Consider the following 13,222-nt stretch of genomic DNA (forward strand, 5'->3'; position numbering starts at 1 on the left):
TTTTGTTTGCCTGGTTATACTAGTAAAGAACTGTTATTCCTATCCCCAGATCTCTGCCTGAGAGCCCCTTGATTTCAAAATTATAGTAATTCAGAAGGAGGGGGTCTATATTTTCGTTCCAAGGGAGGCACCTGCCCTCCCCAGCAGACACTTGTCCTCTAAACCAAGACACCCTTTCATCAAGAGCACTGTAAACAAAACTGCCTATGTTTTCATATTTACCGAATGTTTTTCTTATTTCTGGATTGTTTGGATGGTTTTGTTTGGTTTTGGTGGGGATTTTTTGTCTAATGAGGAAAAAACTATTCACAGACAAAACGGATCAAAGCTGAGACAGCTACTCCATTCTCCTGGGATCTGTGTCTACCTTATTCAGGTATTCAGAGACAACAGCTGAAGTGCTGCAGGACTGCATGGTGCTTGTGTTGCACACCATCAACGAAGAGGAGTGGCTTGGGTTTCTGAACTGTTTTGATTAATTAACTCAGTGGCTGACAATTCATCATAGTATGTAAACATGCATGTTCATGAGTCTGACCTTTTAACTCCTACTTTTGTCTCTTTCCATGATTCCTCTCACTATCTGGTCTAAGTATAGCATTCACAGGGGAATTTATGATTTCGTTTAGCATTCAAACATGTGCCTTCCATAGTTAGGGTGAGTCAAGCCCTGTAGTTCCAGTAATTTCCTACCTAACAAAGGAGAATTTAGCATAAACAGGCACCAAAAGCTCTTTCAATTTCAAAAATTTTCAAAAAGTTGCATCTTTGAATGTGACTGAGAACACCAACAAAAGGCTCCCAAAATGATGGATTTTGCTCCATTGCTAAAAATCCAAATAGGCAAGCATCCATCAGTATTATTTTATGTCAAAAGTCAAGAATGCCAAGCCTTTTTAGAACTGTTCATCCCTACTCCACCTGCATAGCAAGGGGATTGCTGACACAGTGCCCAGATACAAAAACTGCAAATGAAAGTCCTCTGATTTCTGCTAGTGCTTAGGAAAAATAAACAATACCCAACCCAGCCTGACAGAATCACTGAGCAAAATATATAAAGACTGTAATTTCTAGGCATATGTCTCCACAGGGAAGAAACCAAAAATTGAAACAGCTTTTTTTTTTTTTTTCCTCAAGTATTAAAAATGGAAAATATATGTCTTTCTGCAGACCCAGACAGTGGTTTTAAGCCTGGTTTTATGTAATGTCAGCCTCACTGAAAGATCTGTCTGTAGACATATTCCCTATTAATTAGCAATTTAGTGGCCATCTGTGGAAAGGGATAAGCAAATATGTTTTGATTCATTTAAAATGAAGCTGAGCAGTTAATTGCTTTTACTTCCCATAGTAACACTCATCCTTCTCTCTATATATACACACACATACACTCAATAAAGAAAGTGAGGCAAAACCATGCAGGTCAGTTCACAGATGTGAAGATATTTTGCTTTTTGCTTTGCAAAACTATAAGTCACCATATGCTCAGGAAAAGCAGCTACACCATAACATGAAACACAAGCTCCCATAGAACAGAAATCATTAAAAGCAGCCACTGAATACTTCATCTCTATTTTAAAATAACTTAATCTTCCCAAACAGATGTGCACTATTTGAGGTCAAGAATCAAGAGCAATTTTCACCTACCCCTCCAGTGGAACTGAAGAAGTAGCAAAACATCCCTGGGGTTAGGAATATGCCACAGCTCCCCACAAATCTAATTAGGGGCTTCACCTTCCCATATCAAAATAACCAACAGCAAAACACTTTCTCTCTGAAAACTGCAGCCACAATGAGGTCAGTAGGACAGCATGTGCATGGCTCCTTTTGAGAGCACAGGAACACCTCCCTGCAGAAGGAGGCCCTGAAGCAGAAACCAGGGCTGCTGAGACAAAGCCATGCTTTCTTAAACTTTGCCCCAGGTGTAAACCCAACCAACAAAGTCAGCCCCACAGGCTCAGTACCCACACACAGCTTATTCACCTCAATCATGCCTTCCCAGTGTCTGTGCACAGCTAATAGGATGTACCCACTCCTCCTACAAGCTACATACATTAAACTTTTTACTGGGTCAACATTTGCACTCAACTCAGCCAAAATTCCCACTGGTCCAGGACAGCTTCACTAAAGTATTTCTAAATTTTTAATTAAAAGTTACCTGGATTTATTATTTACCATTATGAAAGTTTGAATAAAAGAGAAAATGGAAATGGTCTAACCTACTTTTTTAAACAGCTATTTCATATCACAGCAAAGAACTATTTCTAGTGGTCAGTGTGTCTCCAAAGAGTTCATGCAACACAAATGAAATTATGCCACAGGATCAGCTTTACAGAGGGAGTAACCAGTGAGCAGAAGGGGACATATCTGGAGCTGAGCAGCAAGGCAAACCAAATTTTGTCTAATTCCATGTCTCTGGGCATAAGCATACTAAAAACACATGGAAGGACACTAGTTATGAACTGCTTATGCTTTCAAATATCTCTAATATTCTGAGCCTTTCTGACACAAACACCCCATTTGGATGTCACCACAGGCCAGTGCTGACTGTAGCACAAACCTTTCAGTTAGTTTGCCAGTGGAAATGACAGCAATGCACTTCTTAAAAACACTTGTTTACACAGCAAGTCCTCTTCAGAAACACAGGCTCAACAGACAACAATCCAAGATCAAAGAAAAAAGTATCACTGCTATTCACACCTTTCTTCTTCAGAAACTGTTCCAGATACGGAGCCACTAAACCAGAACAAAAACTAGAACCCAAGTTGCTAGAAACAAGGACCTGAAAACCTTGCAAAGCCACCACACCACCTGGCAATGCACACACCATGACCAGCCTTTCACAGAGGTACAAGAACTTTGCACAATCAAATCCATTGTATTAAAAAAAATTCTGAGCAGGAAGAACTCACCCTTCTAAAAGTAAACTCCTCCTTGTCCTCAACTTGATGCCAACCTCTGCACTCCAGGGAAGCAGCTCTTGAGTGCCCCTACCACACCATGGAGGCACAGCTCACGGAGCAAACAAAAGCCAGGACCATCGATACCAATAATCAGAGGGAGGGTGCAAAGGCAGTGTTGTGACTCTGAATGGATCCAGGACCCACAGAGCTGTAGCTTCTTTGTAGCTTCTTCCCACCAGTGCCAGGGCAAGCCCCTGCCATCCACTCCCACCCTGACTTTCAGCAGGGCAGCCTCACATACAGCCCATGCAAGAAAGGTGGGGCTTGAAAACATTTTCACACGTTCACCTTCACCATTTCCAGAAAAGTCAGTTTCTTTGAGAAATAAAGATAAGGTAAAATTTCAAAGGTGATCTTGCTAATGAAATTGTGACTGTAGGCTTAGCTGGCCACAGCATTGTTTAAGCCACTAGTCTTTTGACACAGCACTTATTGCTATTCAAATGAGCAGAGGATAAAACACACAAAAAGAAAGGTTATAAATTTCTTTCTGCTCATCTAAATCAACATTATTTTTGCATAAATTCAGTTTCTCTCTGCCACATTGTCATATGAAGAGTTTGGAACAGGTGCAAGTCCAAAATAATCCCATGTACATTCATGAGTTTTTGAAGGCCATGCTTAATCATTATTCATAGTACTAAATAATAATAATACTGATTAATACTAGCTATTCTTGTTCCAGCTAGTATGGTCATAACAATAAGCCAAAGATCGGGATATTTCCTATCAAACTGGCACCTTCATCAGGAAATATGTTTGCAAGCCTGTTTTGTGCTACACCACTACATTGCCTAATGCACTTTCTCATGAGAAAACTGCAAAATTTTATCCATGTTATATAAAAATTTCCCTTCTCCTACAGGGTGTTTTATTAGGATGATGAGACTCTTAGCAGTGGAAAAAGCTAGAAGAACAAAATTAACAATTTTTATAGCTAAAATATCCCAACCCCTGTGTGATCAACAATGCTCGTCTTGATAGTTTTTCTCACTAACCTTCAGCAGGCTTAGCACTGCACACATAATCTCAGTCTGTGACTTCAGTGTTGCTGTAAAAGGACACTTCAGAATCAAAGGTTCACATTTCTACAACGGCACTGTGCTGCTAGTTGAGTTTCATTATGTATTTGTTTTTAATTTTCTGCTTTTCAAGTATTGACTTTCTCCTCCTCTGGATGCAATATTACCATACAGAAGCTTCTATCTTTCTCCATACAATGAAATGTTTTCCCACAGACAAAGAAGATTTTTCTTTTCCTTATTTTGGTTCAAGCTCTACCCTCATCTAGAAAACCATGACCTAGTTTAACAGTGGCCACCATATGGTTCTTAACTCCAAGTAGCTCTCAAGGCCCTTTGAATGGGGATCCTGCACTGAAATGACAACATGGCCAAAAGCTGGACAGCTTGGCAACATGCATCCTCTCTAACAAGGATGTCTGAGCCAGAGGTGCCCAAGGACAGCATCACCCCCCTTGCTTCAGGATATGTCTGTATGCTCAGCCCATGGCAGAGTATGTGGTTGCTAAAGAGTCCCAGTTCTCTCTCCCTTAGAAGATGATGCTCCCAGCCCTCCTCCCACACTCTGACCCACTTATCAAATGTATACAGCTCTCTGACATGAAAAGAGTTTGCCACATACTAAAATGGAAGCAAAAAGGTGCATTAATTCTTAACAGGTCAGGCTTTAATCATTTTATGGCTTACTTACAAGAGCATATTGAGAGGATATGGACAGAATCCAAAATGACTGAATTTTGTCACAACAACACTCCTATCTGTGATTTAAACCTAACCGGTAAGGAAGTGTGTAATACTCATATTGCCACCAAAATTATTTTTAGCTGCATCACATTTCCCAGGATTCCAGATGTACTCAGGAAATCAGCATTCATGATATGCAGCTATTTGGTGTTGCATATGAGAAAGACAGAATCTCTAATACTTACAGCCAATCATCATCATAGCCACAGCAAAGATCTTCTCCCCATCTGTTGTCGGAGCGATGTTCCCAAATCCCACACTGGTGAGGCTGGTCATTGTGAAATACAGCGAGGAGATGTAGACCGAATCTTTGCTTGGCCCGCCTTCCCACTTCCCAAAGCCGGAGGTGTTGAAGCGGTAGGGGGTTCCTATGGACTCTCCCAGCTGGTAGAGCCAGCTCTCGGTGCGGATGGTGTTGGTGTCCTCGTCGATGACCTCGTAGTCACCGATGCTGTACCAGATGCAGGCCAGCCAGTGCGCCGCCAGCCCGAACACGCACACCAGCAGCACCAGCACCGCCGCCCCGTACTCGATGTAGTGGTCCAGCTTCCGAGCCACGCGGCCCAGCCGGAGCAGCCTGACCACTTTGAGAGAACTGAAGAGGCTACTGATGCCCTGGAAGGATAAAGCACAGCGGGCATTAGAATTTCATGTGAAAGCAACAATATTCATAACTGAAGCTTCCAAAGAAACAAGGTGATCTGTAAAAAAACAGATAGTCACCAACTAACAGAGAAACTGTGAAACACAAAAAGCTTAGTGACCCTTTCCAGGAATGAATACATCCACTCTTGCCTTCATCCACTACCATTTTGTGGGCTGCACTCTGAACTCCCTTTTCAGGTTATTTGAATAGGTCTACAAATGACTTTCTAAAAACTTCAGACAGGCTGTCTATTGCATATCCAGCTGTGAATTCTTATGCAACACGTCATATGTAATGTCTCAGATATAACACTATATTTATCATAGTTTGGCATATTTTTAACATATATTTAGCAATATTTAGCTCAGACATACCAGAAAGATAAATAAGGAAGACCAAAAAATACTGGAAGTACCTGGCAATTTGTAGTTTTCCTATTTCCTACAATGCATTTCCTATGACTTCACTTTCCAATACAATTTCATGCATTATCAGTCCTCTGACATTTCTCATATGAACCACACAAAGCTTAAATATTTCAAATATCTCACTAATCCCCAAATTACATCCTTTTTATGACAGCTTTGATATCAATGCAGTATTTCTGTACTGAAAATAATACGGCTCCCATAAAACAGAATTAAGACAGCATGCAGGATTTTGTATTGTTAACTTTTATACAGATTTGCACAAGAAGTCAAATATAAAAATTCAAAGCCATCTGAATAGCCTATCATGAAAATCCTTCCCTTTTTTCCCCTACTTCCTCTTACCATGGCTGTTTCATACATAGAAGTCTGATTAAAATTTAAGCAGACTGGTTTAATGAGTATTTCTGGAAATGCATAATTGCATACTTCTGGTCACCAGCTTTTACTGGAAGTTTGTTTATTCCTGCATAAATACAACTGCCTCAGTATCTTAGGCTGCTTCAATGCACTAGAAAAGATGTTTTATTAAATAATTACATAAAGTATATTGACTCATGTTCCCCAGGACTGCAGCAATATATTTTCCCTTTATTTCATGAATTTGTCATGATTACATTGACTCATTTTCAGAGGCAGATGTAATTTGTTACCTGGGAACACACTATCAATTTCTATTAAGTATCTGGACAAGATCTAATGCAACCAGGGGGTGGGGAATAAAAAGAGAGAGAGAGGAAAAAAAAAAGATAAAAAAGCAGCCTTCCTTTAAATCAGAAATATTTGCAGAAATCTAGAAGGGAGCAAGTGTACTATTCTCTTCAAGAATACATATGCCAAACTTTGCAAGTCACTGATACAAAAATTTCTACACAAAGTAAGTAAATTTTCATTTCCCATTCACTCCATACCCAGATTTGTTTTGTAACCACTGGAGCAAAGCCTCAATGGAAATTCTGAAAATATGACACAAAAGACCTTAATTTACAGGGGAAGGAAAGCAGGTATTTCTGAACACTCAGTATAGAGAGGAAAAGCAAAGTGGAAAAAGCAAAAAACTATAATCACATTTTAGAATTGGATTTGCAAGTCCTGGACTGACGGGTGCATTTGGTCTCTGCATTCTAAATATCCTGACATTACAAGACAGCCTTCTTGCCTTTTCCCTCAGGACCAATTCCCATTTCACCCTTTTCTCTTTACAAACCTCAGCAGCGAAACACTAATTTTTTTACATTTTGAGAGGTCTCCAGCAATTGTGCTCTTTTAGCTTCAGTCTCAAAACCAAGCCCTTTAATCACACAGTACTTCAAAATCTCCATCCCAACATCTGAGAAAACTGTTTTATTTTTGTTGAGAAGCAGTGGTGCAAAACCTGTTCCTCAAATTAAACATATCCCTGCAATTAAAAAAAAAAAAAAAAAAACCAACTAAAAAATGCTGTTTGTCAGCAACAGTCTTACCAAAACCAAAAAATAGTATTGGTTTAGGAAGGACTTAATCACTTAGAATTTGGTTAATTCTTAATTAAAAATTAACAATTTAAAAGATTCAAGGATTAGAAATACTTGGGGAAAGGAAAGAATCTCTGAAAAGGAGTTCAAGAAATTTGGTATGAAAAATGGGAATACAAATTAAAATACATTAAATCAGATTTTAAAAGTCTTTTTACAAATGTTCTCTTATCCTAATTTCCCTTGTGAAATTCACTAAAATAAATTTTATTTAAAAAAATTAAATGGGATTGAACTGCATTATTTGGAAGAAACTGATTCTATCAAATTCTGAGCAGAGATAGAGTTAGGCTGTTTACACACTAAGAACTTGACTATTTACAGAAAATATATACTTGATTTGGTTGCACTGGAAGGACAGACCTAATATTTAAATTAGTCCTCATACTTACCTGACTGCATTGTCAATGAGATTCTAAAAGTTCAGAATGAGCTCTATTAAAAAAATAAATTATTTTTCTTTCAGTGTTAACAGTGTTCTCTGTTTGATTTCCTCAAAGGAAAGGATTTGTCTATCCTGAATGGATCAATATCAAGAGCAAGAACTGCACAGGGAAATGATTCTGCATATAACTCTTAAAAATTTCTAAGTGAAAGAATTTCAAATGGTTACAAACAACAGAAACTTAATAAACTTTCACAGATGATAAAGTAGGGGAAAAAAATCAGATAGTCCTGCAATACTTTAAATCAGTACTTTTTGGCACTACATTTAGCAAGTTATATTTTAATGTTCACTGGAATAGATCTGCTGGATTGAAAAATTGACAATTTTAGATTACCACTTTCCAAAATAGAACTGTACTTTTATGTTATTGTCCATTTTAATGCTCTTATCAGTGCAGATTATTTTTATGCTTTTATCGTACAGATGGCTCGATGATGTCACGCAAAGGAGCCTGAACTCAATTTATTTTTCTTGATGTGTGTCCCACCCTCTTGGTCTGCTGCTCCTGCCAGTTTTGAGAGGCAGAAGAAGCAATACACAGAAATCCTTCTGCCCAAAGGAAATAGAAAAGCCTCAGTTAGTAAAGAGCTAAAAATGGCACTACAGGTCCCAAGCAGGCATGCCCAGGTGCTCTGCCCTAAAGGGTCACCATAAGGAATATCTATGTGGCAGCCAGGGAAAGGACAAGGCTAAGTAAGGCTCCATGCAATTCTACCTGTGTCTGATTTACCCTGACACAGCTGCAACTACTAGTACTCTATCCAACAGAAAACATCCCTTGAGGCAATGCAAAAAATAAAAAAAAAAAAAAAACAAAACAGAAAAACAAAACCAAAACAAACCACAAACCCAAAAACCCCACCAAAAAAAAACAAACAAACAAAAAAAAAAAACAACTGTTATATGGCCAGAATAGGCACACAGTACATTTTTAATATATTTTTCTACAGAGACAACTTGGATGCAATGCTCACTTCAATATGTAGTGCTTAGTCAAGTATGTCAGAAAATACTGATTTTCACACACACTTATATTACAAATGTTTTGAAGCAACTGAATGAGACTAGAAAAATTCTTCTGCTGATTCCTGTATATAGATGTTGATAAATATTTCATAGGTTGGCAGGTTTACTTTCATTGCCTGTGATGGCTGCTGCATAAAGAAGGAAGAAAGTGTAGCCAGTCTCTTCCAAACCAAAGGGCAAGCTCAAGGCACTGAGACACTGCAGAAATAATTCCATAGCCACTGATTGAGCAGAGCTGAATGACAAAAGCCCTTAAAATAATAATAAACACAACCACTTCCCCTCCCTCACCTTTTACACATTCTTTGCAGAGTAGAACTGCACCCCAAAAAACAGAAAAACAGACCAGCCTCAGTCACAGGGGAAAGCAGTGCCCATATTTGATATTCAAAGAAAATGATTCATAAGTTTGTCCATTAAATACTGCCAATAAGTAAATTTCCATGTATAATTTGTCATTAATTAGACCTCCTCACCATATACTCTGCACATTTACACAGGTTTCCTTCTGTGTTTCCTTGCTTTCTGCAAGATCTAATCTACTGTGAGTCCATCCCTTGTCTTACACTGGTACCCCAGCCATGTAAGCAGCCTTTTTTTCCAAATACAGGAGGCAGGATACCCATGTTTTGGCTCTACCTCTCAATCAGACAGCTTAGGATTTGTGCTATTACTTCCACACCCAGAAAAAGAGACAGAGGCACTGTGAAAACACAGGAGCTGTAAGCAAAGCAATTATTGTTACTTGTGTCATTGTGGTCCCCAAGAACAGTAACAGCGGACACTACAGTGATAGATGCTGTACAGACAAAAACAGTTGCTGCTGTTCATTTGCCATGCAAAATTCAGTTCAATTCCATTTATTGAATAATAAAAGTCCACCTAGGAAAAAATCAAAATACTAATTGTTTCAAGAACAGCCATAAAAAGTAGCTGAGGCCACCCCACCTGCCCCCCCCAAAGAAAACATGAGAAATAATTAACTTTCCATTCCAAACAAGAAGTAGCATGAACAACTGCAGAAAATAACTAAAATGCTACATTAACCCCACCTCCTATAGCTTTGATAGCACAAGTACTTTAGTAATAGATCCAATATACACAACAGCATTCACTTTTTAGGCCATTATTCACTTTCTATATGTACAGAAAGAAAATGCACTTAACCCAAGCATTAAGATTTTTTTTCTAGGCTCAAAGGAAGGATAGTTTACTTCCTACTTACTACCTATTTTTAAAAAGAGAAATATTCAGTATTGGCACAAATATTTCCTAAGTTTTTCCAGCACTTTGCTCTCATGTGGAACTGCTAAAGTTCAGAATTCATCTCAATTAAAGGGAGACGCAGGAGACTAAAAGCTAACCATTAAAAGAAAGAGAATGAAACAGACAAAAAAAATAAATTATTTATTCCAAAAGGGGAGGCAATGAACCAAATTTATCACTACTGTGAGGCAAGAGCCACAGAAAGCCCTGCCTTCTTTCTTGACACTTTATTTGAAGTCAGCCATGCCACAGCCCGGCTCTGCCTATCTGCAGTAACCTGGCAGCCCTGTCAGGTCATCATTAGGTCTACACATTTCCGTCATTTGTCTCCTCTGATTTTCTTAATTAGGTCTGAGAACATGACCTTTCCTACAGATTGCCACATTTAGCAACCAAGAGATGAGATAGCGTTACGTGCACAGGTCAAAATCAATATCTAAGCCCTCTGGATACTGCTGTGGTTTTCAGCACTGAAGAAAACAGATCTCTAGACTCCTGAAACTCATTTTAGTCAGACATCTGTGAGCTTGGTTAGAACTGGGGGAGAAACAGCAATAATTCATGTATAAGAGCACAGGGTGGGGAAGAGATGGGAAGGCTGAGTTTTCATTTGTAAAACTATGTCCATGCTTGCCTTACATGCATACATGCACACTCAGAAAAAAAAACCAACTAAACCAGGAGACAAATTCTATTTTCCTTTTACACTGAGAGGAAGAACAAGAATAAAGATAACACAAGTAATCTAAAGAAATCCTACTTTCTGTTGCAGCAAATAAAAAATTAACTCAAACAGACAACAATCTGCTTCCCAATGCTTCTGATTCAAAGCAACAGCCAGTTCCAGAAGCTTTTTACTTATCTCAAAGGGGCAAAACACACAAATAAGATTTAGTGTTACTGGCATCTAATACCTCTCCATCTTTCCAATTCTAATTCCATCCCTAATATGAAATAGACTAACAGAGCAACCACTTAGCTACTCAAACAAATACCCTTTGTCACCTCATCTGACTTTCTGCCTCTGATCAATACAAGTGTGCTGAATGGGGGGAGAAGAGGAGAGTAACTGATGCCCATCTCTGGAACATACACAGTGCAAGTCTCGTTCTAACAGCAGCTTTTTGAAATAATTCAGAATCTGATATATTCAATTAGCTCTCCTTCTTGGACAAAGGCTATCACCATACATTACTACTGAAAACATAATTCAGTGTTTTAATTCTTTTAGCCTGATACAGTTTGAATAGCTTATGCAGACTACCATTCTCTCTTTAACAGAATGATAGATCATGTCAGAGCTTTCAAAGCTACAAAGAAGTAGCCCTGAATCCAATAATACCCTTACTTATCTGTGACTTAGAAGAAAGACTCATCTGAACATTTGGAGTGCAGAAGAAGAGGAGTCAATTGGCATCTTAACAACCTCAGTAGCACCTACAGAGCAGGTCAACACCACACAGGGACACAGCAACACATCCTGCTCTGGAATTCTCTTCTGGTAGGGGCTATATCCATCAGCACATCTCTGAGCCACCAAGGTGTATGAGCCTGGGTAAGACCAGGGAAGGTAGCAGAATTAAACTAAACTCAACACCTTAAGCAGGCTTACAGCATAGGAGAGAATTTAACCTTGAATGTCTTCCAAGGCATGAGAGCTCTGCAGTGCCTTTATACATAAACACAATTTGGAAAACTGAGGATTTGGGGGGAAAAGACAGCCTGCCCCTTCACAGGGTAACATAAAAATGGCATGTGATGGGTAGCAAGGAGGTTGGGTTTTTAAGGAAGGAAGATAGAAAAACTCATATTAGATTGGAAAAAAAAAATAAAAAATGGGGGGGGTAGGGGGGTGGTGAGAAGATGTGGAACAAAGCAGACAGAGAAAAGACAACCTCACTTGATTCCCTGAGAGACTCTGAATAGCAAGTGCTTCTTTTGCCTACCTGCTTTATATCCTGGCTGTACACTTTACCCCAGGAATCTGCTTTACACCAATTGCATTTTCCCAAAATACTCCTTCCACCTACCTGTCTGCTAAGGAATCATTTCTGCCTGGCGTAGCCCCCTGGGGCCATGCTGCAGAGCAGAGGCACTTAGAGAAGTCAGACAAGCAGCCCTCCTCCTCCACCACTGCTTTTCCTTTCCACTGCATTCCCCTTCCTCCACCGTTCAAGGCCACCAAGCTCCTTCTAAAGCTCCAAATTCCACCTAGGAGCCAAACCAAGGACCCTCCTAGCCACGCTCCAAGGGTCTCTGGCAGGTTACAGCCCCCAGCACACACCTCCCATGGGCTTTGTCCTGTTTCTCAGGGGCTTCTCTGACAGGGACACCCAACCAAGTAGCCCTCCTTCATTATCACACCCCCAGTCCAAGGCCCATGTCCCACCTGGGCACAATAACCCAATTGCTTGATCCTTCCCCAGAAGCCCCAGTAGGTGTCACCCAGTCCTCAGGGTCCCACTTATCCCTCCTCGTCTACTTTCATCTCATCCAAGAACCACAATTTGCCAACATTTCCTCTATGCCTGGATCACACTCCATGATACACAGCTGGGGTTTTTTTGTTAAAGACATTACATAAAAAGTAGGTTATGACTACTTTAAAATTTCAATTAGCCACAGAAAATTATTCATTCATTACTAGATCTAGCAATAGACTGACATGCAAAATGCAACAGTGCCTTATTGACAGATTCAAACAAGTGGTGAACTACTGTTTCAAAGATATTTCATATTACTCAGCTGTTTACAGTTTAAGAATACTTTAAAAATTATATTTTCCAGTTTGCAAAATTCATCTAACCCAAAATCTTTCTTTATAGGTCCCAGTTTATTCCATAAAACTGTAAATATGATAATTTGTTCCTTGCCCCTTATTGCATGCAGTGGTAAAAATAAAGGGAAGTTGCATGCTTTCCAGTGTAGCTACTTCAGTAATTCCTAGATAGCTAATTTGTATTAGCATGAGAGATTATTCCACTAACAAGGTTTAAATTAATCTATTGCAAAAGGACTGCCTCAGAGAGTTGCCAACAATTTGACCAGCAACACATTCATTTTTTCCTCTCTCAACTCACTGTTTACGTTCCAGCTACACCACACTTAGCACTAATTATCTTCATTTACTTCTATTATTCTGTATTGTATTTTTTCTAGGACTTTTTT

The 13,222-nt window shown here is 39.2% G+C and overlaps 1 protein-coding gene across 2 annotated transcripts in view; it reads right to left on the reverse strand.

Annotated features, from left to right (window-relative positions):
- The window catches only part of KCNH1 (potassium voltage-gated channel subfamily H member 1), a 179,478-nt gene that overhangs the window by 124,243 nt on the left and 42,013 nt on the right, over window positions 1-13,222 (reverse strand). For both annotated transcript variants that reach the window (XR_015283679.1, XM_086878508.1), the window contains exon 7: window positions 4,912-5,341. Coding sequence is in view for 1 of the 2 variants with exons in the window: in XM_086878508.1 (XP_086734634.1) it covers window positions 4,912-5,341 (430 nt within the window). In the remaining variant the exon portion in view is untranslated. The remainder of the gene's footprint in view (window positions 1-4,911; window positions 5,342-13,222) is intronic.

Source organism: Cyanistes caeruleus, chromosome 2 (genome assembly GCF_971803275.1).
Source record: "Cyanistes caeruleus chromosome 2, bCyaCae1.hap1.1, whole genome shotgun sequence".
NCBI classification, from domain to species: domain Eukaryota; kingdom Metazoa; phylum Chordata; class Aves; order Passeriformes; family Paridae; genus Cyanistes; species Cyanistes caeruleus.